Source organism: Scyliorhinus torazame, chromosome 24, assembly GCF_047496885.1.
Source record: "Scyliorhinus torazame isolate Kashiwa2021f chromosome 24, sScyTor2.1, whole genome shotgun sequence".
NCBI lineage: Eukaryota > Metazoa > Chordata > Chondrichthyes > Carcharhiniformes > Scyliorhinidae > Scyliorhinus > Scyliorhinus torazame.
The window spans coordinates 51,987,950-52,012,481 of NC_092730.1; the positions used below are offsets into that span (position 1 = coordinate 51,987,950).

Below are 24,532 nucleotides of genomic sequence, written 5' to 3' on the forward strand. Positions count from 1 at the left end.
GTTAAATTAAAGTGTGAAAATCAGGGTTGATGAGGCAGTCCAACCCCTACGGCGGCCACCGAGCACGGAAGGCCTCAAGTGTGCTCGTGGTCACCACAAGCTCCCACTCCAGGGACACCCGGCCGCGAACGAGGCTGCGGAGGAGGGGCAGACACTCAGGCCGGACGACCCCCTCGGTCGCCCGCTGCCTGGACCTATTAATGGCAAGTGTGGCCAGGCTCAGGAGCAGGTTCACAAGGAGGTCCTCCGCCTTCCCCGCTTCCCCACCTTCCCACACCAGATGTCCATAGATCAGGAGCGTGGGGCTTAAGTGCAAAGAAAACCTCAACAAGAATATAGTCAAAAAACTAAAAAAGGAGTGCAGCCAAAGAGAGACAACAAACACATGCTCCACAGACTCCACCAGGCCGCAAAAGTGGCAGGTCTCTGGGGAGGCCGTGTGGTGATTTAACCGATGGTTGCACGACACTGCCTTGTGCAGCACCCTCCATCCCAGGTCCCCAAGTCTTATAGGGAAGACGCCTCCGTAGAGGGAACTCCAGTTGGGACCTCCGCTGCCGGACTGCAGCAAGGCACGCCAAGCCGTGTCCGGATGGCGGGCGAGGGCAAGGAGGTGGAAGGTGTGCAGCAGCAGGCCGTACAGGAAACCCATCTGCGCGGTACGAAAAGGCACGGGGGGTGTCTACATGAAGCGACTGGGGTTGTGGGGTACCGGCGCCCGGAAGGGGTTCCGGGTCCTGGGACCAACGTGGCATTCCATCCGAGCAGGGGTCCGCTCAGACGGGATGCCACCGCACAACTGCGCCGTCTCGAGTCCTAGGGGCCGAGCACGACCATTTTGAGGCCTCGGATGGCTTTGGCCGCGTGCTGGATGGATACAGCACCGCGCTCGGTGAGCTCGTAGGGCGTCATCAGGTGCACTCCTCTGCCACCCTGCATGTCCCCGATCCTGGTCACCCCGACATCCACAGCCCTCCGCTCCGCCAGCCACCGGAATGGATATTGGCTGAGGTGCGGATTCCTGAGCAGCGGCTCCCTTACGAGAGCCACTACTTCTGACAGCGGAGAGCTGTGGCACGTGGGGACCCTGTTCCAGACTTTGAGATGGTCCTGGTACAAGACGGGCAGCGCCAACAAAGAATTCTGAAGACCTTGCTGGTCAACGTCATAGTTCAGGCTGTGCACCTGGCAGAAGAAATATGTCGCCTGTTCCTGACTTTGAGAAGATCCTGGTACAAGACAGGCAGCGTCAACAAAGAATTCTGAAGACCTTGCTGGTCACCGAACAGGAGCTGCACATCGTAGTTCAGGCCGTGCACCTGGGGGAAGAAATACTTCGCCCGGGCACACCATCATGGAGGATGCTCAACGTCCAGGTATCGCTGCAGAGTCTGAAGGCGTAATGTCGTGATCTGGATGCGAAGGCACACCAGCGCCTGACCGCCCTCCGCAAGCGGGAGACTGCAGACCTCTGCAGCGACCCAGTGCAATCCATTGTCCCAGAAGAACCGAATCAGAGTTCTCTGGATGCCTGTGACAAAGTCAAGGTGAGGGATCAAAGTGACCAGCTGGTACCACAACATGGAGGCTATCAGCTGGTTTATGATGAGAACTCGACCCCTGTAGGACATCACTTGGAGCAGTCCTGTCCAGCGTCCCAGGCGAGCGGTGATCTTGGTCTCCAACTCCTGTCAGTTCGCCGGCCAGGCTTCCTCTGCCGGGCAAAGATAGACTCCCAAGTCGAGGATGTTGGTCCAAGTAGATGTTGGACCGGCGCCAGCTGAAGGCCTGAGCTCCTCTGGGAGGGGGTCCATCTGCCATGGACCGACCAGGAGTCCGGAACATTTTAGCCCGGTTGGTCCCAGCAGAAGATCCGGCGGAGTACACAGCCTGGCACTCTCGCATCCTCCGCAGGTCACCGGGGTCAATGAACATGAGCAGCACATCATCAGCCTAAGCCAAAACGACCACCGCCATGCCCAGCTCACTCAGAACTAGCCCCGACAACCTCCTCCGCAGGAGGCGCAGGAAAGGCTCCACGCAGAGAGAATAAAGTTGGCCGGGCAAGGGGCAGCCCTGACGCACACCTCTCCCAAAGTGAAGGGGCGCCGTCAGGGACAGGTTAACCTTAATCAGACACTCCGAGGAAGCGTACAATAATCGGATCCAGTAGACAAAGTGCGTCCTGAACCAGAAGGCTCGCAGAGTCCCGAGCAAATACTCGTGCCCCACCCTGTCGAACGCCCTCTCCTGGTCAAGAGACCGGAAGGCGCTCAACATCCCAGTCGTCTGGGAATGATGGATGTCCCGGACCAGATGGATATTATGGTAAATGGTGCGGTCCAGGATGGTGTGGGACTGTCAGGGTGGATCATGGTAAAGGGTGCGTTGTGGGTCTGTCAGGGTGGATCATGGTAAATGGTGCGGTCCGGGACGGTGTGGGACTGTCAGGGTGGATCATGGTAAATGGTGCGGTCCGGGACGATGTGGGACTGTCAGGGTGGATCATGGTAAATGGTGCGTTGTGGGACTGTCAGGGTGGATCATGGTAAATGGTGCGGTCCAGGACGATGTGGGACTGTCAGGGTGGATCATGGTAAATGGTGCGGTCGGGGACGGTGTAGGACTGTCGGGGTGGATCATGGTAATTGGTGCGGTCCGGGACGGTGTGGGACTGTCAGGGTGGATCATGTGGTCCAGCACAGGGCCAAGGTGCAAAGACATGACCGTGGCAATTATTTTGTAGTCCGTGCTGAGGAGGGAGACCGGTCGCCATAATGGCCCTGCACCACGAAAGGGGCATCTCCCCGGTCACGATACATTCCCCAGGACCCCACGTAGTCACTCCCCAGGACGTCCCAGCACGCACTGAAGATCTCCATGGTCAGCCCGTCCAGCCCTGGGGTCTTGCTGTCGAGGGCGCCGTTCTTGATGATTGACGGTTTGGTCGAGACCCCGACGCCCTCCGGGCCGACCTGCAGCAGGTCCTCCCACAGAACTCTGCAAGCGTCCTCGCTGCACGGATCTGCAGTAAAGAGGTCAGAATAAAAGTCCCTAATTGGGGTCCTGACCCCCTCCGGATCCGAGACGAGGGACCGTCGTCGGCCGACTGGCCCTGCATCCTCTTTCCAGCGAGTAGAAGGGGGAGCCACGGTCCATGTCTGTCAGGAGACGGATCCGTGACCTCACATACGCGCCGTGGGACCCGACAAGTTGCAGGTCCCGCAGTGCGCCCGTCTTCTCCCTGTACAGCAGCCCCAGGGCCGGGTCCCCATCGGGCTGAGCGAGACGTGACTCCAGATGGAAGACTTCTTCAGCCAATTTGGCGATCGTGGATTTCCGCCCTGGCATCGACCGCTTCGTGTCCCTCTGACAGAAGGCGCGGATATGAGTCTTGCCCAAGTCCCACCATAGCCTCAAGGAGGGGAAGCCATCCCGCTTCTTTCTCCAGCCGGCCCAGAAATGACAAAGCGATTCCAGGAACCTCTTGTCCTCCAGCAGCAGGTTGTTAAAGTGCCAGTACGCGGACCGTGCCTGAGCGCGGAGCTGGCCGAGCCCCGCCCACACCAGGTGGTCATCCGAGCACAGCACCTGCTCCACAGGCCGTCTGAACGCTGGGCAAGTACGTCCTAGAATTGTAAAGACGGTCGATTCTGGACGCTCCCAACAGAGGGCCCACAAATGTGTCCACCTGAGATTCAGGATGGAGAGTTCTCCAGGCGCCCACCAACTCGAAGGACCTGACCAGGTCTCTTAACTTCATCACCGCCTGCGTGCTGCACTGGACTCTACCACGGTCCTTGTCCTGGAGGGTGCAATTGAAATCCCCTCCAAGGATGATGCACTCGCCCACAGGAATGGTGCCAAGAAGAGTGGACACTTTGTCAAAGAAAGTCGTTTGCTGCGGCCCGGCCAGGGAGCGTATACATTCACAAAGTGACGCACCACGTCCCCGTCAAGGACCGTTAAATGCAACAGACGGCCTGGCACTGGCTCCTTGACCCTCAAGATTTCTGGTTGAAAATGGGAAATCATCAAGATAGCCACCCCGCCCGAACGTGGGGCCAAGTGGCTCATGAAGACACCCCCTTGCCACTCCAGGGTCCACTTAGCTTTGTCCCCCGGAATGGCGTGGGTTTCTTGCAGGAAGCACACCCCATACTTTGCGTCCCGGAGGACAGAGAAGCACTGGAAACGGTGATGCGCGTCCCTGCTGCCGTGGATCTTGAGTCTGGCTATGGTTACCTCCAAGTCAGTTGTAGCGTGTGTCCTTCACCAATCACCCATAACTTTGCTCAGAGGGAGTAGAGGGTTGTTGCCCCCTCCACTCCCTGAGGAGCCCCGCGAGGAACAGAACAGATTGGCACTGCTCCCCCTGGTCCGAGTCGATCCCACCCCCAGGATCATCCTCAGGCGGGTTCCTCGCAGGCTGCCCCCCCTCGATTCAGAGTCCGTGGCGACACCGACCCCGCCGTCGATGCCGGGCCCTCGGAGAGACCCGGAAAGACCCCCGGGAACAGCTCCGGGATGGATCCTGTGCTCCTTCGCATCGTCTGCTTGGGTCTTGTGAGCGGGGAGCCTTCCTCCCCGTCGCCCGCCCACGACCCGAAGATATAGGGGCTCTGGTGGCTGCCGCCGGCCCCCAGCGATGAACAAAAGGTATTCCGGGAGTAAAACTGCACCGGGCAGAACAAGCATTTGGGGGGTCACGTCTCCGCCTGCGCCCAGGCCTCCCTGCTCGGGTGACGACGGCAGCTCGGTTGCCTTGGCGGCTGCTTTGGCCTTTTTAACGGGGCTGGGCATCAGGGTGATGGAAATAAACACAGGAGATACCAAACCCCGCTCGCCTGGGGAGGGGGTAGCGAGATCCACCACCACCTCCAACCCAGGCCGCTGGCGCTTGCGGTGGGCAAGCTGGTGTTGCTGCGGGGCCACCACTGCTGGAGGGTCCTCGGCAGCAACCCCCCCCCACCCTCTGCAATGCCCCCCCCTCCGCATCTGTTGAGCCCCTGGGACTGTGGTGGGGCCGGAACAGCATTCAGCTCGGGACTGTACACAGGGTCCCCACCGCCCTCCGGAGCCTGTGTGTTGTCTCTCCAGGCCCCTCATGTTGTTGCGAGGTGGCGGCGGCATCGCGAGGTGAGGCTGCGGCCTCTGTGTTGGTTGGGACGGGCACGGGGTCAGTACTCGTGATGGGGCCAAGGTGTGCTGGGCAGACAGAGGTGGTGGAGGAGAGGGGGGCTGTGCCAGCCATGGCCGGCCTGGAGATGGTGTTGGCAGTGGCCGTTAGGGTGGGGCAGTTCCGGCGAATATATGCCCCAGCCCACTTCAGGCATGGCACCGCATGCCATCCGCAGACCAGATCACTTTATGGTCCTTCCCTTGGTGGGGAACCACAAATCCTCCCTCCATGACCTCCTCCCGGGTCAGGCAGACAAAACCCTGATGCCGGAAGGAGTATTCATGACTGAGGGAAGTGTCCCGCAGGCCGAGTGTCAGCGGCGCCACCCCGGACCTGACCTCCCTCAGGAAGTTGAGATGGGGAGGAGGAGCTCGGTGGGGAGGTAGAGCAGGACGTTTGAAGGAACGACACATTCGGCGGTGGCCTCCAATGGGTCCACCACCACGTGTGTCCCACCCACTGTGAGCCCCCTTTCCAGGACACGGTAGACCGCCTGCTCGGCTCGCAGGAAAAACACGGCCTTACCGTACATCCTAGAAGCGGCTACGATGGCCAAAGGGCTGATGACCCCGGCCATCGCACGAGTGCACGCCTTGATGGCCATGGTTGGGTGGGCATAACATTTGACCCCAAGTTGCGGAAGGGCGAGGAGGCTGTCTTCCCCGCATAGTGACTTGTCCACCGTGCCCCCGGCAGAGTGGAGGATGCCCCTGGGTTACTGGCCCTGGTATGGCATGGCCTTGTAACTGAGATCAGGGTACATGGGGAAGGACATGGCCCCACAACAGCAGGTGCCACAAGGGAAGGAGTTGCAGGGCAACAGCAGATAGTCACTGTAAGCGGGGCAGCGTTCTTCAGCCCTGGAGGGGCCGAAATCAATGTCCCAAGCTGCCCCACACCCGCCACAGGGGGTGGGAATGGTGGGCGGTCGGCCCTGTTCAGCCCTGTGGGGGCCCGAAACAAAGTCCTTTTCTTAACAGCAGCCGCAAGCGGTCCCACTCGCACCTCAGGCAGAGGGGCGGGAGGACCAAAGGCAGGGTCTTCACCCCGGGAGGGGAAACAGCACCAGGCCCCATGTGGTCCCACCTCAGGCAGAGGGGTGGGAGGACAGAGGTCAGGGCCTTCACCCCGGGAGGGAGCAGCAACAGGCCCCAGGTAGTCTCACTCCCACCTCCAGTAGCAAAGCAGCAGCTCCACTCCCGCAAGACTGAGACCCTGTGTGTGTGTGGGTGCAAGTGGCCCTGCGCCCTCGGGTTCAACCAATCACCTTTGTAGCTGTGTGTTTGTCCCAATGAGATATTCAATTTGCAGTCATTGCCTGCAGCTTGTTTGTTATTACACTGTCACTTAGCCCCTGAAACTCTCACTTTCTGCAAACTACCATTTCACTGACTGACTTCATTTTCACTCCTTTCCAATTTGAAATTGAATATGATTTGAACACTCCCCTGGTTTACACAGTCAACTGAGTCACACGTTCTCCCCATGTTTCCTCTGGGTGCTCCGGTTTCCTCCCAGTCCAAAGATGTGCAGGTTATGTGGATTGGCTGTGCTAAATTGTCTTTAGTGCCCAAAAAAGGTTAGGGAAGGGTTGGAGGTGTGGGGATAGGGTTCAGGTGTGAGCTTAGGTAGTTGGGGAGGGTTGGTTTAGCACAGTGGGCTAAACAGCTGGCTTGTAATGCAGAACACGGCCAGCGGCGTGGGTTCAATTCCCGTGCCGGCCTCCCCGAACAGGCGCCAGAATGTGGCGACTGGGGCTTTTCACAATAACTTCATTGAAGCCTACTTGTGACAATCTATTATTATTAATATGCTCTTTCCAAGGGCCGTTGGAGACTTGATGGGCCGAGTGGCCACTGTAGACTCGATGAAATCTATGAACTCAGCTCCAGTGGAAAGCTTCTCCAGTCTCCACTTGAATTGTTGACAAACAGTTCGGAGCAGTTTGCAGCACTTTCTCTGTAATGAGCACCATGACATACTGCCAAACCTGGATTTTAAAATTCTTCTTCAGTAACTGCATGTTTACCAATAATAATTCTAACAATGTATCAGTGCTCAGGTCTCTTCTTGTAGCATGAGACCTGGTCTTGTCCTGATGTCTGAAACTGCCTTTCCATTCTGCTTCAGTTATAAATGTTCTTATCTGTAACATATGTACTACATCAATGACATTAGATCAGTTAGTCCTGGTAAATGAAGGAAAAGTGGATGAACTGAATCAGCAGAATTTTACAGAGCAGTACTTTTAAACTGTTTTTACCTGCAACCCATTTTAACCAACCGGCTATCCCTTGGGACCCATGCTGGCCAGCCTTTGGGACCCACACCTCCGTGACCCACTATGTTCTCTTACCTTTAATCCAGTAGGTGAACTTGCTTGGTCCTTATGATCTCACTCCAATCAGGTGCAGAGCTCAGCTGGTTCCTGTGTGCTGTCTTCATCCTTTTGAGGATGAAAAATCCAACCTTGAACATGTAGATCCCTGTGATGTGTAATAGCAAAAGAATGCTTATTTTACTCCGTACTGGATACTCCTCCTAGACGCTATGCCAGAATTCTGAAAACCTCATGGAGTTGTGCCTTATTTTTAATGTGCTGTCACAGGTAAGGTGCAGAAGCTCAGTTTGTACATTTGGAGTCAGCTATAAATCAGTAAATTGAGTCTGGGGTCTCGAACTCAAAGGGAGTTTTCACCAACTAATTCTCTCTCAAAATCTGAAACTTCTCCTCTGGAAAATAGCGATAAAAACTGTTGTTCAGTGCAGCCAGTCTATCGACAGTTCCCATCCTAACCGTTTTCTTCGAGATGTCATTGCAGTGTGGGGAACATGTAGTAGGTTTGGCTTTCTACTCGCAGTTGCCTAACGTTCAATTACTTTTGGAAAGCATCAAATTCTTCACAGCGCCAAAAGCAATCATCCTCCTTCCCTGACAATTTGCGGTTCAGTGTGTTTAGAATTGAAAAGATGTCTGCAAGGTAAGACATAGAGAGCTTTCACGTTTCATCAGCAAACAAATCAGCCAGAGGGGATCCTGATTTGCATTGGCACAATTTATAAAGACATACCTTCAAATATCACCTTTATTCTGCTGTGTTCCTGTTTCCAGCTTCTTCTTAATGGGTTGTTGAGCAGAGGCCGTGGAGCTCACCCCAGCTCTGCTTTGTGTTGCTGTGGACTCTCCTTAGCGACTCTCTCCCACAGATTTAGATGTGTGATCCGGGCCTGTTTGTGTCTCTGACCCTCTCTTCCTTATTACAAAACCGTCCATTTTCAATTCTTCACAGCTGCCGGCTACAAAATGGAGGATCTGCTCTCTGGCGCCGCTTCAACCTGCTGTTGCTTCAAAGAAGCTGCCCTTGGACAGCCCGGTGACGTCAGGAGGAGGCGGTCCGGCCCGCTGTGTACCCGCGCCTGCGCACTGCCTGATCGGGCTGAGTGGGCACGCATGCGCGGTATAGCCGGCACCCGGGACAGCCCCTGGAGAGTGACGTGTTATTACCAGCAGAGAGAATGTGCTGCTGCCGGCAGAGGGAGGCCCAGAGTCAGAGCAATGTGTCAATTAGGGGAATCTGACTGGCCACAGAAGTTTGTGGATGGGCGGGGCAGTTGCTCTAATTGGGTACCTGAAACAACCAATCAGATGCTCATAAATGTCTGAGCATTCTAAATTCACCAATGGTGACTTGGTCTCTCACCCATCCTTCATTAACATAGTTCACTGAGTTAGTCGAGAAAAGAACAGTTGTGTGGCAGTTCTCAGTTATTGTGTGTCTGCAGTTTGCTCTGACCATGGCTGAGGACAAGAAAGCTCCAGCTCCCAAGAAGGGCGCTAAGAAAACCCAGAAGAAGGTGCCAGTGAAGGGCAACAAGAAGAGGAGACGAGCCAGGAAGGAGAGTTACTCCATCTACATCTACAAAGTGATGAAGCAGGTTCACCCCGACACCGGTATCTCCTCCAAGGCCATGAGCATCATGAACTCCTTCGTCAACGATATTTTCGAGCGCATCGCGGGTGAGGCTTCCCGCCTGGCCCATTACAACAAGCGCCACACCATCAGCTCCCGGGAGATCCAGACCGCCGTGCGCCTGCTGCTGCCCGGGGAACTGGCCAAGCACGCCGTGTCGGAAGGGACAAAGGCGGTGACCAAGTACACCAGCTCCAAGTAAAACTGTTCTCAAACTCATCAAAACCCAACGGCTCTTTTAAGAGCCACCCACAATTTCTGCAAAGCAGCCAAACTATCATATTTTCAATTATCAGTTTAAGAATAGCCAAATCCGTTCAAATAGCGTTTCACTGGAACATAACATCCTTCGTGCCTTGATAATAAAGTCCCATCATTTCGTGACTGCTCGGTGACGCTGTGTGTCTTTGGTTTCTGACTTGGTCATATTCAGTCCCTGTCGCTAGATTTGGAGAGACAATAGAACTCCAAAACCTCCCTTTCAATTTGTGTTCAGGTTCCGAAAAACCTCCCTTTCCATTTATGTTCAGGTTTACTCAATAATCGATCAGTTTATTGAGAGCACACCAGTGGTGTGGGAAAACTCCATTTCAATACTGACACGAGCTCCAAATTGCTCGCTCCACTTTTAACACTGAGGAAGCAGTATACAATATGGAAACAAATTATAAAATTTTCACTTGGCCGTATATTTGACATTCTGTCGGCGACTGAGAGCGTTTTAAACAGCAGCCAGATTAAACCCGACTGGACTGCAAATTGTAAAAATATTTGAAGACAGTTTCGGATCTAAATCCACGTTCTGCAGATTCAAAACGTTTACAAAGATGCCCCCGGACATGCTGAGTTTATCCAGCACGTTCTCCTTAATTCACATTTACAGCAACGCATTATTTTGCTTTAATTTATTTTGGGTTTGTTGTCAGTTACAGCGAAAGCACGAAATCAGAAACTGACAGATGAAGAGAAACTGTGGACTAGGGATAGAGAGAGAATCCAACATTCTTACACTCAATATTCATAGATTTATTCACATTTTTTACGGTCCCTATTCAATTTTCTCTTTTTTAAATCTTTTCGCGCTCTTTTAAGTTTTGAAATCAATCTACGGTTGGAATCTGAACATTTGGCGCCCAAACTTTTCGACCTCAGTACCCGGGATCCCCCTGATTGGTGCTTCAAACAGATATCTGATTGGTCACGTTGAAGCAGACTCCGCAATGTTGTTCAGATAACCAATCAGCAATGTGTGCACCGCCATTCCTCCTGAAGCTATAAGAGAAGTGAATGTGGGCGGGTTTCCTCATTCTGTGTGAAAGTGTTTGTGAGATTGGGACAATGTCTGGAAGAGGAAAGACCGGCGGTAAAGCTCGGGCCAAGGCCAAGTCTCGCTCCTCCCGGGCTGGACTGCAGTTCCCGGTGGGGCGTGTTCACAGGCACCTGAGAAAGGGCAACTATGCCCAGCGTGTGGGGGCCGGAGCCCCGGTCTATCTGGCTGCTGTGCTCGAGTATCTGACCGCTGAAATCCTCGAGCTGGCCGGCAACGCGGCCCGGGACAACAAGAAGACCCGCATCATCCCCAGGCACCTGCAGCTGGCCGTCCGCAATGACGAGGAGCTCAACAAGCTGCTGGGAGGGGTGACCATCGCTCAGGGCGGGGTGCTGCCTAATATCCAGGCCGTGCTGCTGCCCAAGAAAAGCAGCGCTGGCGCCGGCAAGAAGTGAAGCGACCATTTTTTAATCTAATAACCCAAAGGCTCTTTTCAGAGCCACTCACTTGATCTGAAAAAGAGCGAATTATTTTTTGACACTCGAGATTCTGCTCTGCTACTTAATATGAAAATATTTAACGCTTTATGGTATCAATCCGTAGCGCGTTCCAATAATATTGAAATAAGGAAGCCTGCGATCTAATCTATCCTGTAGAGTTTCTGCAATGGCTATCTAAGTGGGTTGCTATGTGACTCGTTTCTTACTCAGGACCGGGAATAATCTAATCCGGGCTGGTTTAACACAGGGCTGGTTTTTAAAGCAGACGAAAGGCCAGCAGGACGGTTCAATTCCCTTCCAGCGTACCCGAACATGCGGCGGAATGTGGTCTTTTCACAGTAACTTTATTTCAAGCCTACTAGTGACAATAAGCGATGTTCGTTTCATAAATTCATTCCATGCTATTAATTCTGGTATGTGATTTCAATAAAGCTTCATAAAGCCTATGCTTATATTCGAAATCACGTCAAATGAGTATTGGGTGGTGAAGCTCCCTTCCTGACAGACTTGGTGGCTCTTAAAAGAGCCTTTGTTGCTGTTGGTGCTGAAACCGAGTTTTAGGCGCGTTCCCCGCGGATGCGGCGGGCCAGCTGGATGTCTTTGGGCATGATGGTGACTCGCTTGGCGTGGATGGCGCACAGGTTGGTGTCCTCAAAGAGCCCCACCAGGTAAGCCTCGCTGGCCTCCTGTAGGGCCATGACGGCGGAGCTCTGGAAGCGCAGGTCTGTCTTGAAGTCCTGAGCGATCTCTCGCACCAGGCGCTGGAAGGGCAGTTTGCGGATCAGCAGCTCGGTGGATTTCTGGTAGCGGCGGATCTCCCTCAGAGCCACAGTGCCGGGTCTGTAGCGATGGGGCTTCTTCACTCCGCCCGTGGCTGGAGCGCTCTTGCGGGCCGCTTTGGTAGCCAGCTGTTTGCGAGGAGCTTTGCCTCCGGTCGATTTGCGCGCTGTCTGCTTGGTCCTGGCCATGTTGTGAAACTGGGTGAAACGCACACGCTGAGAATGCTGGCGCCGCTCTCTCGCTGCCTATTTAAGACATTATAGTGACCGCCCACTTCTCCTCATTGGATGCAGCCCGATCCCGTGGACAAGTTTGAAAAGAGCGATGAGCGGCAAGGATATCAGCGCCCTGATTGGTGGGCCTGCAACTGACAAACCATCAATTTCAAAAAGCCCGCCAATTTCACAGGGACAAGGAACGGATATTTGAGAAAACTGACAAACTCAATCTCAAGTTATAAATATCAAAAACTTCTCAATGATTCCTGGTCCCATTTTTGTCTCAGATTCGACCCACTGCCTGAGCACCCGGATTAAATTCAGATTCACTCCCTGATTGTTCTACAACAGACTGGGATAAAGCTCCTATTGAGGGGCGGAATTCTGTCTCATTTTTATCTGATCAGCGATATCGGTTCTTTCAATGCAAAGAGCGATAGGTATCAAAGGGAAAATTGGCTGATTCGTTCAGCGACTGTTCTGGGGGAGATGGAAGGAGGAGGCGGTGTTTACAGATCAGTTATGTAAATAGTGTCTCTGATCAATGTCAGTGTTCATTGTGCGCGGTTACAGGTTTGACCTCGGAGAATGGTTTCGTGTTTCAGACTGTACAACTATGTCGCCGAATTATAGAATTTATACTGCAGACCATTCGGCCCATCGAAACTGCACCGGCTCTTCAAAAGAGTGAAAACAGAAATCAATGCTCGGAAAGGATTTCCTGCTCTAACGGCACCCGTTTTAACAGGAAATCGAGGTTTCCAAGCTATGAGTCGCTAAACCAGCTCGATGAGTTATGCTGCTGCCATTCTAAGGTCAGTGGTCTCATTGTGAGGATTTGGGCGGCTCTTAAAAGAGCCTTTGGATTTTGTTATATTGTCAAATTGACTTTCTCAGCCGCCGAATCCATAGAGAGTGCGGCCCTGGCGTTTAAGAGCGTAAACCACATCCATGGCGGTGACGGTCTTGCGCTTGGCGTGTTCAGTGTAGGTGACCGCATCCCTGATCACATTCTCCAGGAAAACCTTCAGCACCCCGCGAGTCTCCTCATAGATCAAACCCGAGATGCGCTTGACGCCGCCACGGCGAGCCACTGCGGCGGATTGCTGGTTTGGTGATGCCTTGGATGTTATCACGAAGCACTTTGCGGTGCCGCTTTGCTCCGCCTTTACCCAGTCCTTTGCCTCCTTTCCCTCTGCCAGACATGATGATTGTTCAGTCAAATCGCTGCCGAATGTGAGACGAGTTGCTGCTCTTTCCTTTATTATACAGCCCGCCCCGACCTGACTGAGAGAGAGAGGCGGGGAGCAGACTGAGTGACAGACAGAGCAGTGAAATGTCTTTGATCATCCAGCTCCGCCTCCTGCCTGCTCCAACCCACATTTTATATTCCAAACAGAAGTGAAAAGAGCGCGCTGAACAACACGTACAAACTGCAACATCAGATAGCAGCTAGTTAGAATCGCAGATCTATTAAATCCAGACTTGTCAGTAATATTCCCGCCTCAGTTCACTCCTTTCTAGAACCAGCCCAACTATCTGCTCCTATTTCAACCCCAGCTCCTATTCCATCCCCACACAACTCCTCTCCCAGACGGGTTGGGGATTTTACTAACATCCCTTCCAGCTGATATAAAGTGTTTAAGTTATGAGGTGGGATTTCTTCGCCATGTAACTCTTTTACAGACTCTCCCCTGAATCTGTGAATAATGAAACTAACACAAACTGTGACTGTTGCCCCGGACACATCCCGGTTAGAAGAGGCAGCAACATCCCTGTGTTTTAGTGCAGAGTGGGGGGAGAGGCCCGGTGCAGAGCATGTCAGCGAGTGAGCGGCAATACTGGATTGACATTTCTGTCTGAAATCTGCTCCCAGCACCGGGACAGCGATTCATTGGTCGGGGGGTCAGCTCTTTCCGGAGAGATGTGGGTGGCTCTGATAAGAGCCTTTGGGTTCAGGTTTACAATTTGCTCGCCTTCTTTCACTTCTTTGCTGGTTTCTTAGCCTTTACTGATTTGACTTTGGGCTTGGCCCTCGATTGGGTCGGATTTTTTACGCCCGTGGTCTTTTTCACAGGAGACCTTTTCTTCGGGGCTGCTTTCTTCGCGCCCTTTTTGGGAGTTGCCGCCTTCTTGGCTGCTGGTTTCTTGGGAGATTTCTTGGCTGCTGGTTTCTTGGGAGATTTCTTGGCTGCTGGTTTCTTGGGAGATTTCTTGGCTGCTGGTTTCTTCACTGAAGCTTTCGTGGCTGATGTTTTCTTGGGAGATTTCTTGGCTGCTGTTTTCTTAACTGAAGGTTTCTTGCCTGCTCCGGTCTGTCCCACTTTCCCCCCGGTTGTCTTCTTAACGATCTTGAAAGAGCCGGAGGCGCCCGTGCCCTTGACCTGAGCCAAGCTGCCGTTGTCCACACTCCTCCTGACACTTTGCTTGATCTGGGCCCCCCGTTTATCCACATCGACCCCTTTGCTCCGCAGCGCCTTCTTTATGGCCTGTAAGGAAATCCCCTTGCGATCGCCGCTTTCCGCCACAATCTGGAGGATCAGCTCGCCCAGTCCGGGACCTTCTTGTTTCTTCCGGGGAACCGCCTTCTGCTTCTTGACAGCCTTGACTGGGGCGGCGGCTGGAGGAGCCGTTTCGGCGGCTGCACTATCGCTCATGTCCGAGACTCTGCACAAAATCTCTCCGTCAATGTGGGTGAGAAATGAAGCCTCTGGTGGCGGCACTGAGCAACTTAAAGGCAGCGAGCGGACGGGGCGGAGACAACCTGCTCTCAGCTCCAGGCTGCTGCTGCCTCTCTGTGTTTTTCTCTCGTCCCAAACTCTCCAATTCCACTCAAATTCCAGCTCCACAGTGTCCCAGGATAATTCCTTCCTGTCTCTCACACTCTCATGTTTGCTGTAGAAAAGGTTTCACGCGATTTGAAGACTCCATTTTGCATTTAAACCCGTTTTACTGATGCACTGTTCGCGCTCTCTCACCCGATCGCTCTCATTTTCCCAACCTTTCCACAGAAATCTGGAAAGCAGCATCGAAACTGCCCTGAAATCCAACATGGAAAAGTAGGAGGGGAACAGGGGGATTGTTGGAATGAAAAATATTTCCATTCAGTCCCAGAGGGATTGGGAGATCTCCTGGTCAGAGCGGACACACAAACACAGTTGGTTTCTCCTGTTTGGCCCGCCCCTTTCACACACTCTCTCTTCCACAATATTCACATCCACACACAAGGTCTGGAAATGACATTTCCCAGGGCAGAATTCTCCCTCTTCTCAGCACTTGTTCCCAATCCGTGTCTTAATTATAGATTTTCATCTCACTGATCAATTCTCTGAGTTTTCTGTTTACCTAAATACCCGGCAGCAGCCAGTCATATTTTTAAATCTAAATTCATTGATGATCCACCTTTCGTGAAGGTGAAAATACAATTTATCTCCTCTCTATCAGTGGAGATTTTCCTGTTTGATGTGATCCTCCTGCACTGCCCGGTAACACTGAACCCCAAACTCAACAAGCAGGGACACCCAGTTAAAGAATAATCCCACCCCCTCTGAGAGTGGAGATTTTCACAGTGACACACAGATTCTGACCATTCTGATCCCAATAGCAAATTTAAAAAATAAAGATGGACTCACAGAGCCGGACTATGTGTGGAGGAGGGGCAGTGACCGTCTCACCCACAACACGGCAGCTGTGTTCACAGTGAGGGCCAGTGTTACACGTGTTATCACTGTGTCCAGTGTTCACAGTGAGTGCCAGTGTTACACGTGTTATCACTGTGTCCAGTGTTCACAGTGAGTGCCAGTGTTACACGTGTTATCACTGTGTCCAGTGTTCACAGTGAGGACCAGTGTTCGACGTGTTATCACTGTGTCCAGTGTTCACAGTGAGGGCCAGTGTTACACATGTTATCACTGTGTCCACAACACTCCTGATGACATATTGAAAATGAGAGAGAAAGACAAGAAAAATAGAGAGTGTGACAGAGAAACAAGGATAAGGATGAACTCATAGAGCTGGACTTTGTGTGTGGAGGGGAGGCACTTCCACAATCCGGGCACCTGGAAATCAGAGGAATGTTTACAACCAGGGGAGTTTCCATCCAGGAGAGTGTTTAAAATTAGTGAGTGTAAACCAGGAGAGTGTGCAAAACCATGAGAATGTGCACACTAAAAATTATGTAAACCTGAGAGTTTGTAAACCAGAGAGTGTGTAAACCAGGGCAGTGTGTACAACAGGGGAATGTATAAAGCAGGGAGTGTATTCATCAGAAGATTGTGTGAATCATGAGAATGGTGATACCAGAGAAGTGTGTCAATCGAAAGGAGAACAAAGAAAAGTACAGCACAGTAACAGGCCCTTCGGCCCTCCAAGCCCGTGCCAACCATGCTGCCCGACTAAACTACAACCTTCAACACTTCCTGGGTCCGTATACCTCTATTCCCATCCTATTCATGTATTTGTCAAGATGCCCCTTAAATGTCACTATCGTCCCTGCTTCCACCACGTCCTCCGACAGCGAGTTCCAGGCACCCACTGTGCTGTGTAAAAAAACTTGCCTCGTACATCTACTCTAAACTTTGCCCCTCGCACCTTAAACCTATGCCCTCTAGTAATGGACCCCTCTACCCTGGGAAAAAGCCTCTGACTATGCCCCTCATAATTTTATAGACCTCTAACAGGTCGCCCCTCAACTTCCGTCGTTCCAGTGAGAACAAACCGAGTTTATTCAACCGCTCCTCATTGCAAGTGTCCTCCATACCAGGCACCATCCTGGTAAATCTCTACTGCACCCTCTCTAAAGCCTCCACATACTTCTGGTAGTGTGGCGACCAGAATTGAACACTGAACTCCAAGTGTGGCCTAAGGTTCTATACAGTTGCAACATGACTTACCAATTCTTGTACTCAATGCCCCGGCCAATGAAGGCAAGCATGCCGTATGCCTTCTTGACAACTCTCCACCTGTGTTGCCCCTTTCAATGACCTGTGGACCTGTACTGCTGGATCTCTTTGACTTTCAATACTCTTGAGGGTTCTACCATTCACTGTATATTCCCTACCTGCAATAGACCTTCCAAAATGCATTACCTCACATTTGTCTGGATTAAACTCCAACTGTCATCTCTCCGCCCAAGTCTCCAAACGATCTAACTCCTTCTGTATCCTCTGACAGTCCTCATCACTATCTGCAATTCCACCAACCATTGTGTCATCTGCAAACTTACTAATCAGACCAGTTACATTTTCCTCCAAATCATTTATATATACGATGAACAGCAAAGGTTCCAGCACAGATCCTTGTGGAAGACCACTAGTCACAGTCCTCCAATTAGAAAAGCACCCTTCCATTGCTACTCTCTCCCTTCTATGACCTTGCCAGTTCTGTATCCACCTTGCCAGCTCACCCCTGATCCCGTGTGACTTCAACTTTTGTGTCAGTCTTCCAGGAGAGACCTTGTCAAAGGCCTTACTGAAGTCCATATAGACAACATTCACTGCTCTACCTGCATCAATCATCTTTGTGAACTCTTCGAAAAACTCTATCAAGTTAGTGAGACATGACCTCCCCTTCACAAAACCATGCTGCCTCTCACTAATATGTCCATTTCGATATTGAGTAAACCAGGGGGGTGAGTAAATCACGAGAGTGAGTAAACCAGGAGAGTGAGTAAACCAGGAGATTGAGTAAATCACGAGAGTGAGTAAACCAGGAGAGAGAGTGAACCAGAGGAGTGAGTGAATCAGGGGAGTGAGTGAACCACGAGAGTGAGTGAACCAGGAGAGTGAGTGAACCAGGGGAGTGAGTAAACCAGGAGAGTGAGTAAACCAGGAGAGTGAGTAAACCAGGGCAGTGGTTGAACCAGGGGAGTGAGTGAATCAGGGGAGTGAGTAAACCAGGAGAGTGAGTAAACCAGGAGAGTGAGTAAACCAGGAGAGTGAGTGAACCAGAGGAGCGAGTAAACCAGGGGAGTGAGTGAATCAGGGGAGTGAGTAAACCAGGAGAGTGAGTAAACCAGGGCAGTGGTTGAACCAGGGGAGTGAGTAAACAAGGGCAGTGAGTAAACCAGGAGAGTGAGTAAACCTGGAGAGTGAGTGAACCAGGGGAGTGAGTAAACCAGGAGAATGAGTAAACCAGGAGAGTGAGTGAACCAGGGGAGTGAGTAAACCAGGAGAGTGAGTGAGTGAACCAGGGGAGTGAGTGAACCTGGAGAGTGAGTGAACCAGGGGAGTGAGTAAACCAGGATGCAAGTAAACCAGGATGCGAGTAATCCAGGGGAGTGAGTGAACCAGGAGAGTGAGTGAACCAGGGGAGTGAGTGAACCAGGGGAGTGAGTGAACCAGGAGAGTGAGTGAACCAGGAGAGTGAGTGAACCAGGAGAGTGAGTGAACCAGGGGAGTGAGTGAACAGGGGAGTGAGTGAGTGAACCAGCGGAGTGAGCAAACCAGGAGAGTGAGTAAACCAGGAGAGTGAGTGAACCAGGAGAGGGAGTGAACCAGGAGAGTGAGTGAACCAGGAGAGTGAGTGAACCAGGAGAGTGAGTGAACAAGGAGAGTGAGTGAGTGAACCAGCGGAGTGAGCAAACCAGGAGAGTGAGTGAACCAGGGGAGTGAGCAAACCAGGAGAGTGAGTGAACCAGGAGAGTGAGTGAACCAGGAGAGTGAGTGAACCAGGAGAGTGAGTGAACCAGGAGAGTGAGTGAACCAGGAGAGTGAGTGAACCAGGAGAGTGAGTGAGTGAACCAGGAGAGTGAGTGAAGCAGCAGAGTGAGCAAACCAGGGGAGCGAATAAACCAGGAGAGTGAGTAAACCTGGGGAGTGAGTGAACCAGGAGAGTGAGTGAACCAGGAGAGTGAGTGAACCAGGAGAGTGAGTGAACCAGGAGAGTGAGTGAACCAGGGGAGCGAGTGAACCAGGGGAGCGAGTGAACCAGGAGGGTGAGTAAACCAGGGTTTTGAGTGAACCAGGGGAGTGAGTGAACCAGGAGAGTGAGTGAACCAGGAGAGTGAGTGAACCAGGGGCGCGAGTAAACCAGGAGAGTGAGTGAACCAGCAGAGCGAGTGAGTAAACCAGGAGAGTGAGTAAACCAGGGGAGTGAGTAAACCAGTAGAGTGAGTGAACCAGGGGAGTGAGTGAACGACGAGAGCGAGTGAACCAGGGGAGTGAGTGAACCAGGAGAGTGAGTGAACCAGGGGAGTGAGTGAACCAGGGGAGTGAGTGAACCAGGGGAGTGAGTGAACCAGGGGAGTGAGTGAACCAGGCGAGTGAGTGAACCAGGGGAGTGAGTGAACCAGGGGAGTGAGTGAACCAGGGGAGTGAGTGAACCAGGGGAGTGAGTGAACCAGGAGAGTGAGTGAACAATGAGAGTGAGTGAACCAGGAGAGTGAGTGAACCAGGAGAGTGAGCGAACCAGGAGAGTGAGTGAATCAGGGGAGTGAGTGAACCTGGGGAGTGAGTTAACCAGGAGAGTTAGTGAACCAGGAGAGTGAGTGAACCAGGAGAGTGAGTGAGTGAACCAGGGGAGTGAGTGAACCAGGTGAGTGAGTGAACCAGGGGAGTAAGTGAACCAGGAGAGTGAGTGAACCAGGAGAGTGAGTGAGTGAACCAGGGGAGTGAGTGAACCAGGTGAGTGAGTGAACCAGGAGAGTGAGTGAACCAGGAGAGTGAGTGAACCAGGAGAGTGAGTGAACCAGGGGAGTGAGTGAACCAGGGGAGTGAGTGAACCAGCGGAGTGAGTGAACCAGGGGAGTGAGTGAACCAGGAGAGTGAGTGAGTGAACCAGCGGAGTGAGCAAACCAGGAGAGTGAGTGAACCAGGAGAGCGAGTGAACCAGGAGAGCGAGTGAACCAGGGGAGCGAGTGAACCAGGAGAGTGAGTGAACCAGGAGAGTGAGTGAACCAGGAGAGTGAGTGAACCAGGAGAGTGAGTGAACCAGGGGAGCGAGTGAACCAGGGGAGCGAGTGAACCAGGAGGGTGAGTAAACCAGGGGAGTGAGTGAACCAGGGGAGTGAGTGAACCAGGAGAGTGAGTGAACCAGGGGCGCGAGTAAACAAGGAGAGTGAGTGAATCAGCAGAGCGAGTGAGTAAACCAGGAGAGTGAGTAAACCAGGGGAGTGTGTAAACCAGGAGAGTGAGTGAACCAGGGGAGTGAGTAAACGACGAGAGCGAGTGAACCAGGGGAGTGAGTGAACCAGGGGAGTGAGTGAACCAGGGGAGTGAGTGAACCAGGGGAGTGAGTGAACCAGGGGAGTGAGTGAACCAGGGGAGTGAGTGAACCAGGGGAGTGAGTGAACCAGGGGAGTGAGTGAACCAGGAGAGTGAGTGAACCAGGAGAGTAAGTGAACCAGGAGAGTGAGCGAACCAGGAGAGTGAGTGAATCAGGGGAGTGAGTGAACCAGGAGAGTGAGTGAACCAGGAGAGTGAGTGAGTGAACCAGGGGAGTGAGTGAACCAGGTGAGTGAGTGAACCAGGAGAGTGAGTGAACTAGGAGAGTGAGTGAACCAGGAGAGTGAGTGAACCAGGAGAGTGAGTGAACCAGGAGAGTGAGTGAACCAGGGGAGTGAGTGAACCAGGGGAGTGAGTGAACCAGGGGAGTGAGTGAACCAGGGGAGTGAGTGAACCAGGAGAGTGAGTGAACCAGGAGAGTGAATGAGTGAACCAGCGGAGTGAGCAAACCAGGAGAGTGAGTGAACCAGGAGAGCGAGTGAACCAGGAGAGCGAGTGAACCAGGGGAGTGAGTGAACCAGGAGAGTGAGTGAACCAGGAGAGTGAGTGAACCAGGAGAGTGAGTGAACCAGGAGAGTGAGTGAGTGAACCAGGGGAGTGAGTGAACCAGGTGAGTGAGTGAACCAGGAGAGTGAGTGAACCAGGAGAGTGAGTGAACCAGGGGAGTGAGTGAACCAGGGGAGTGAGTGAACCAGGGGAGTGAGTGAACCAGGAGAGTGAGTGAACCAGGAGAGTGAGTGAGTGAACCAGCGGAATGAGCAAACCAGGAGAGCGAGTGAACCAGAAGAGCGAGTGAACCAGGAGAGCGAGTGAACCAGGACAGTGAGTGAACCAGGAGAGTGAGTGAACCAGGAGAGTGAGTGAACCAGGAGAGTGAGTGAACCAGGAGAGTGAGCAAACCAGGGGAGCGAATAAACCAGGAGAGTGAGTAAACCTGGGGAGTGAGTGAACCAGGAGAGTGAGCGAACCAGGAGAGTGAGTGAACCAGGGGAGCGAGTGAACCAGGAGGGTGAGTGAACCAGGGGCGCGAGTAAACCAGGACAGTGAGTGAACCAGCAGAGCGAGTGAGTAAACCAGGAGAGTGAGTAAACCAGGGGAGTGAGTAAACCAGGAGAGTGAGTGTACCAGGGGAGTGAGTAAACCACGAGAGCGAGTGAACCAGGGGAGTGAGTGAACCAGGAGAGTGAGTGAACCAGGGGAATGAGTGAACCAGGGGAGTGAGTGAACCAGGGGAGTGAGTGAACCAGGGGAGTGAGTGAACCAGGAGAGTGAGTGAACCAGGGGAGTGAGTGAACCAGGGGAGTGAGTGAATCAGGGGAGTGAGTGAACCAGGGGAGTGAGTGAACCAGGAGAGTGAGTGAACCAGGGGAGTGAATGAACCAGGGGAGTGAGTGAATCAGGAGAGTGAGTGAACCAGGAGAGTGAGTGAACCTGGGGAGCGAGTGAACCAGGAGAATGAGTGAACCAGGAGAGTGAGTAAATCAGGGGAGTGAGTGAACCAGGAGAGTGAATGAACCAGGAGAGTGAATGAACCAGGGGAGTGAGTGAACCAGGGGAGTCAGTGAACCAGGAGAGTGAGTGATCCAGGAGAGTGAGTGAACCCGGGGAATTAGTAAACCCGGGGAGTGAGTAAACCAGGGGAGTGAGTAAACCAGGGGAGTGAGTGAACCAGGAGAGTGAGTGAACCAGGGGAGTGAGTGAACCAGGAGAGTGAGTGAACCATTGGAATGAGTGAACCAGGGGAGTGAGTGAACCAGGAGAGTGAGTAAACCAGGAGAGTGAGTAAACCAGGGGAGTGAGTATATCAGGGGAGAGAGTGAACCGGGAGAGTGAGTGAACCGGGAGAGTGAGTGAACCGGGAGAGTGAGTAAATCAGGTGAGTGAGTGAACCGGGAGAGTGAGTGAAGTGGGAGAGTGAGTGAACCAGGGGAGTGAGTGAAACAGGAGCTTGAGTGAACAAGGGGAGTGAGTGAACCAGGGGAGTGAGTGAACCAGGGGAGTGAGTGAACCAGGGGAGTGAGTGAACCAGGGGAGTGAGTGAACCAGGAGAGTGAGTGAACCAGGAGAGTGAGTGAACCAGGAGAGTGAGCGAACCAGGAGAGTGAGTCAATCAGGGGAGTGAGTGAACCTGGGGAGTGAGTTAACCAGGAGAGTTAGTGAACCAGGAGAGTGAGTGAACCAGGAGAGTGAGTGAGTGAACCAGGGGAGTGAGTGAACCAGGTGAGTGAGTGAACCAGGAGAGTGAGTGAACCAGGAGAGTGAGTGAGTGAACCAGGGGAGTGAGTGAACCAGGGGAGTGAGTGAACCAGGTGAGTGAGTGAACCAGGAGAGTGAGTGAACCAGGAGAGTGAGTGAACCAGGAGAGTGAGTGAACCAGGAGAGTGAGTGAACCAGGGGAGTGAGTGAACCAGGGGAGTGAGTGAACCAGGGGAGTGAGTGAACCAGGAGAGTGAGTGAGTGAACCAGCGGAGTGAGCAAACCAGGAGAGTGAGTGAACCAGGAGAGCGAGTGAACCAGGAGAGCGAGTGAACCAGGGGAGTGAGTGAACCAGGAGAGTGAGTGAACCAGGAGAGTGAGTGAGTGAACCAGGGGAGTGAGTGAACCAGGTGAGTGAGTGAACCAGGAGAGTGAGTGAACCAGGAGAGTGAGTGAACCAGGGGAGTGAGTGAACCAGGGGAGTGAGTGAACCAGGGGAGTGAGTGAACCAGGAGAGTGAGTGAACCAGGAGAGTGAGTGTACCAGGAGAGTGAGTGAACCAGGACAGTGAGTGAACCAGGAGAGTGAGTGAACCAGGAGAGTGAGTGAACCAGGAGAGTGAGTGAACCAGGAGAGTGAGCAAACCAGGGGAGCGAATAAACCAGGAGAGTGAGTAAACCTGGGGAGTGAGTGAACCAGGAGAGTGAGCGAACCAGGAGAGTGAGTGAACCAGGGGAGCGAGTGGACCAGGAGGGTGAGTGAACCAGGGGCGCGAGTAAACCAGGAGAGTGAGTGAACCAGCAGAGCGAGTGAGTAAACCAGGAGAGTGAGTGAACCAGGGGAGTGAGTAAACCAGGAGAGTGAGTGTACCAGGGGAGTGAGTAAACCACGAGAGCGAGTGAACCAGGGGAGTGAGTGAACCAGGAGAGTGAGTGAACCAGGGGAGTGAGTGAACCAGGGGAGTGAGTGAACCAGGGGAGTGAGTGAACCAGGAGAGTGAGTGAACCAGGGGAGTGAGTGAACCAGGGGAGTGAGTGAATCAGGGGAGTGAGTGAACCAGGGGAGTGAGTGAACCAGGGGAGTGAGTGAACCAGGGGAGTGAGTGAACCAGGGGAGTGAATGAACCAGGGGAGTGAGTGAATCAGGAGAGTGAGTGAACCAGGAGAGTGAGTGAACCTGGGCAGCGAGTGAACCAGGAGAATGAGTGAACCAGGAGAGTGAGTAAATCAGGGGAGTGAGTGAACCAGGAGAGTGAATGAACCAGGAGAGTGAATGAACCAGGGGAGTGAGTGAACCAGGGGAGTCAGTGAACCAGGAGAGTGAGTGATCCAGGAGAGTGAGTGAACCCGGGGAATTAGTAAACCCGGGGAGTGAGTAAACCAGGGGAGTGAGTAAACCAGGGGAGTGAGTGAACCAGGAGAGTGAGTGAACCAGGGGAGTGAGTGAACCAGGAGAGTGAGTGAACCATTGGAATGAGTGAACCAGGGGAGTGAGTGAACCAGGAGAGTGAGTAAACCAGGAGAGTGAGTAAACCAGGGGAGTGAGTATATCAGGGGAGAGAGTGAACCGGGAGAGTGAGTGAACCGGGAGAGTGAGTGAACCGGGAGAGTGAGTAAATCAGGTGAGTGAGTGAACCGGGAGAGTGAGTGAAGTGGGAGAGTGAGTGAACCAGGGGAGTGAGTGAAACAGGAGATTGAGTGAACAAGGGGAGTGAGTGAACCAGGAGAGTGAGTGAACCAGGAGAGTGAGTGAACCAGGGGAGTGAGTGAACCAGGGGAGTGAGTGAACCAGGGGAGTGAGTGAACCAGGAGAATGAGTGAACCAGGGGAGTGAGTGAACCGGGAGAGTGAGTGAACCGGGGGAGTGAGTGAACCGGGGGAGTGAGTGAACCGGGGGAGTGAGTGAACCGGGGGAGTGAGTGAACCGGGAGAGTGAGTGAACCGGGAGAGTTAGTGAACCAGGGGAGTGAGTAAACCAGGAGAGTGAGTGAACCAGGGGAGTGAGTGAACCAGGAGAGTGAGTGAATCAGGAGAGTGAGTGAACCAGGGGAGTGAGTGAACCAGGGGAGTGAGTGAACCAGGAGAATGAGTGAACCAGGGGAGTGAGTGAACCAGGGGAGTGAGTGAACCAGGGGAGTGAGTGAACCAGGGGAGTGAGTGAACCGGGAGAGTGAGTGAACCGGGAGAGTGAGTG

The 24,532-nt window shown here is 53.0% G+C and overlaps 2 protein-coding genes and 1 long non-coding RNA gene across 6 annotated transcripts in view; 1 reads left to right on the forward strand and 2 right to left on the reverse strand.

The window, feature by feature from the left end:
- LOC140400061 (uncharacterized) overlaps positions 1–8,512 on the reverse strand; it is a 66,771-nt gene extending 58,259 nt beyond the window's left edge. For 2 of the 4 annotated variants that reach the window (XR_011938024.1, XR_011938021.1), the window contains exons 1-2: positions 8,254–8,512; positions 7,539–7,668 (exon numbers count right to left, since the gene is read on the reverse strand). This is a non-coding gene — a long non-coding RNA (uncharacterized lncRNA). The remainder of the gene's footprint in view (positions 1–7,538; positions 7,669–8,253) is intronic. The other 2 variants (XR_011938022.1, XR_011938023.1) reach the window with 2 other exon arrangements.
- Positions 8,513–8,943: 431 nt separating this feature from the next.
- LOC140400151 (histone H2B 7-like) lies at positions 8,944–9,355 on the forward strand. Its single transcript, XM_072489620.1, has one exon. The coding sequence runs from the start codon at positions 8,978–8,980 to the stop codon at positions 9,353–9,355; it is 378 nt and encodes a 125-aa protein (XP_072345721.1). The 5' UTR covers positions 8,944–8,977.
- Positions 9,356–13,689: 4,334 nt separating this feature from the next.
- On the reverse strand, positions 13,690–14,607 carry LOC140400152 (histone H1-like). The gene has a single exon (XM_072489621.1). It carries the CDS (start codon positions 14,576–14,578, stop codon positions 13,904–13,906), a length of 675 nt encoding a protein of 224 aa, XP_072345722.1. The 5' UTR covers positions 14,579–14,607; the 3' UTR covers positions 13,690–13,903.
- Between the last annotated feature and the right edge of the window lie 9,925 nt (positions 14,608–24,532).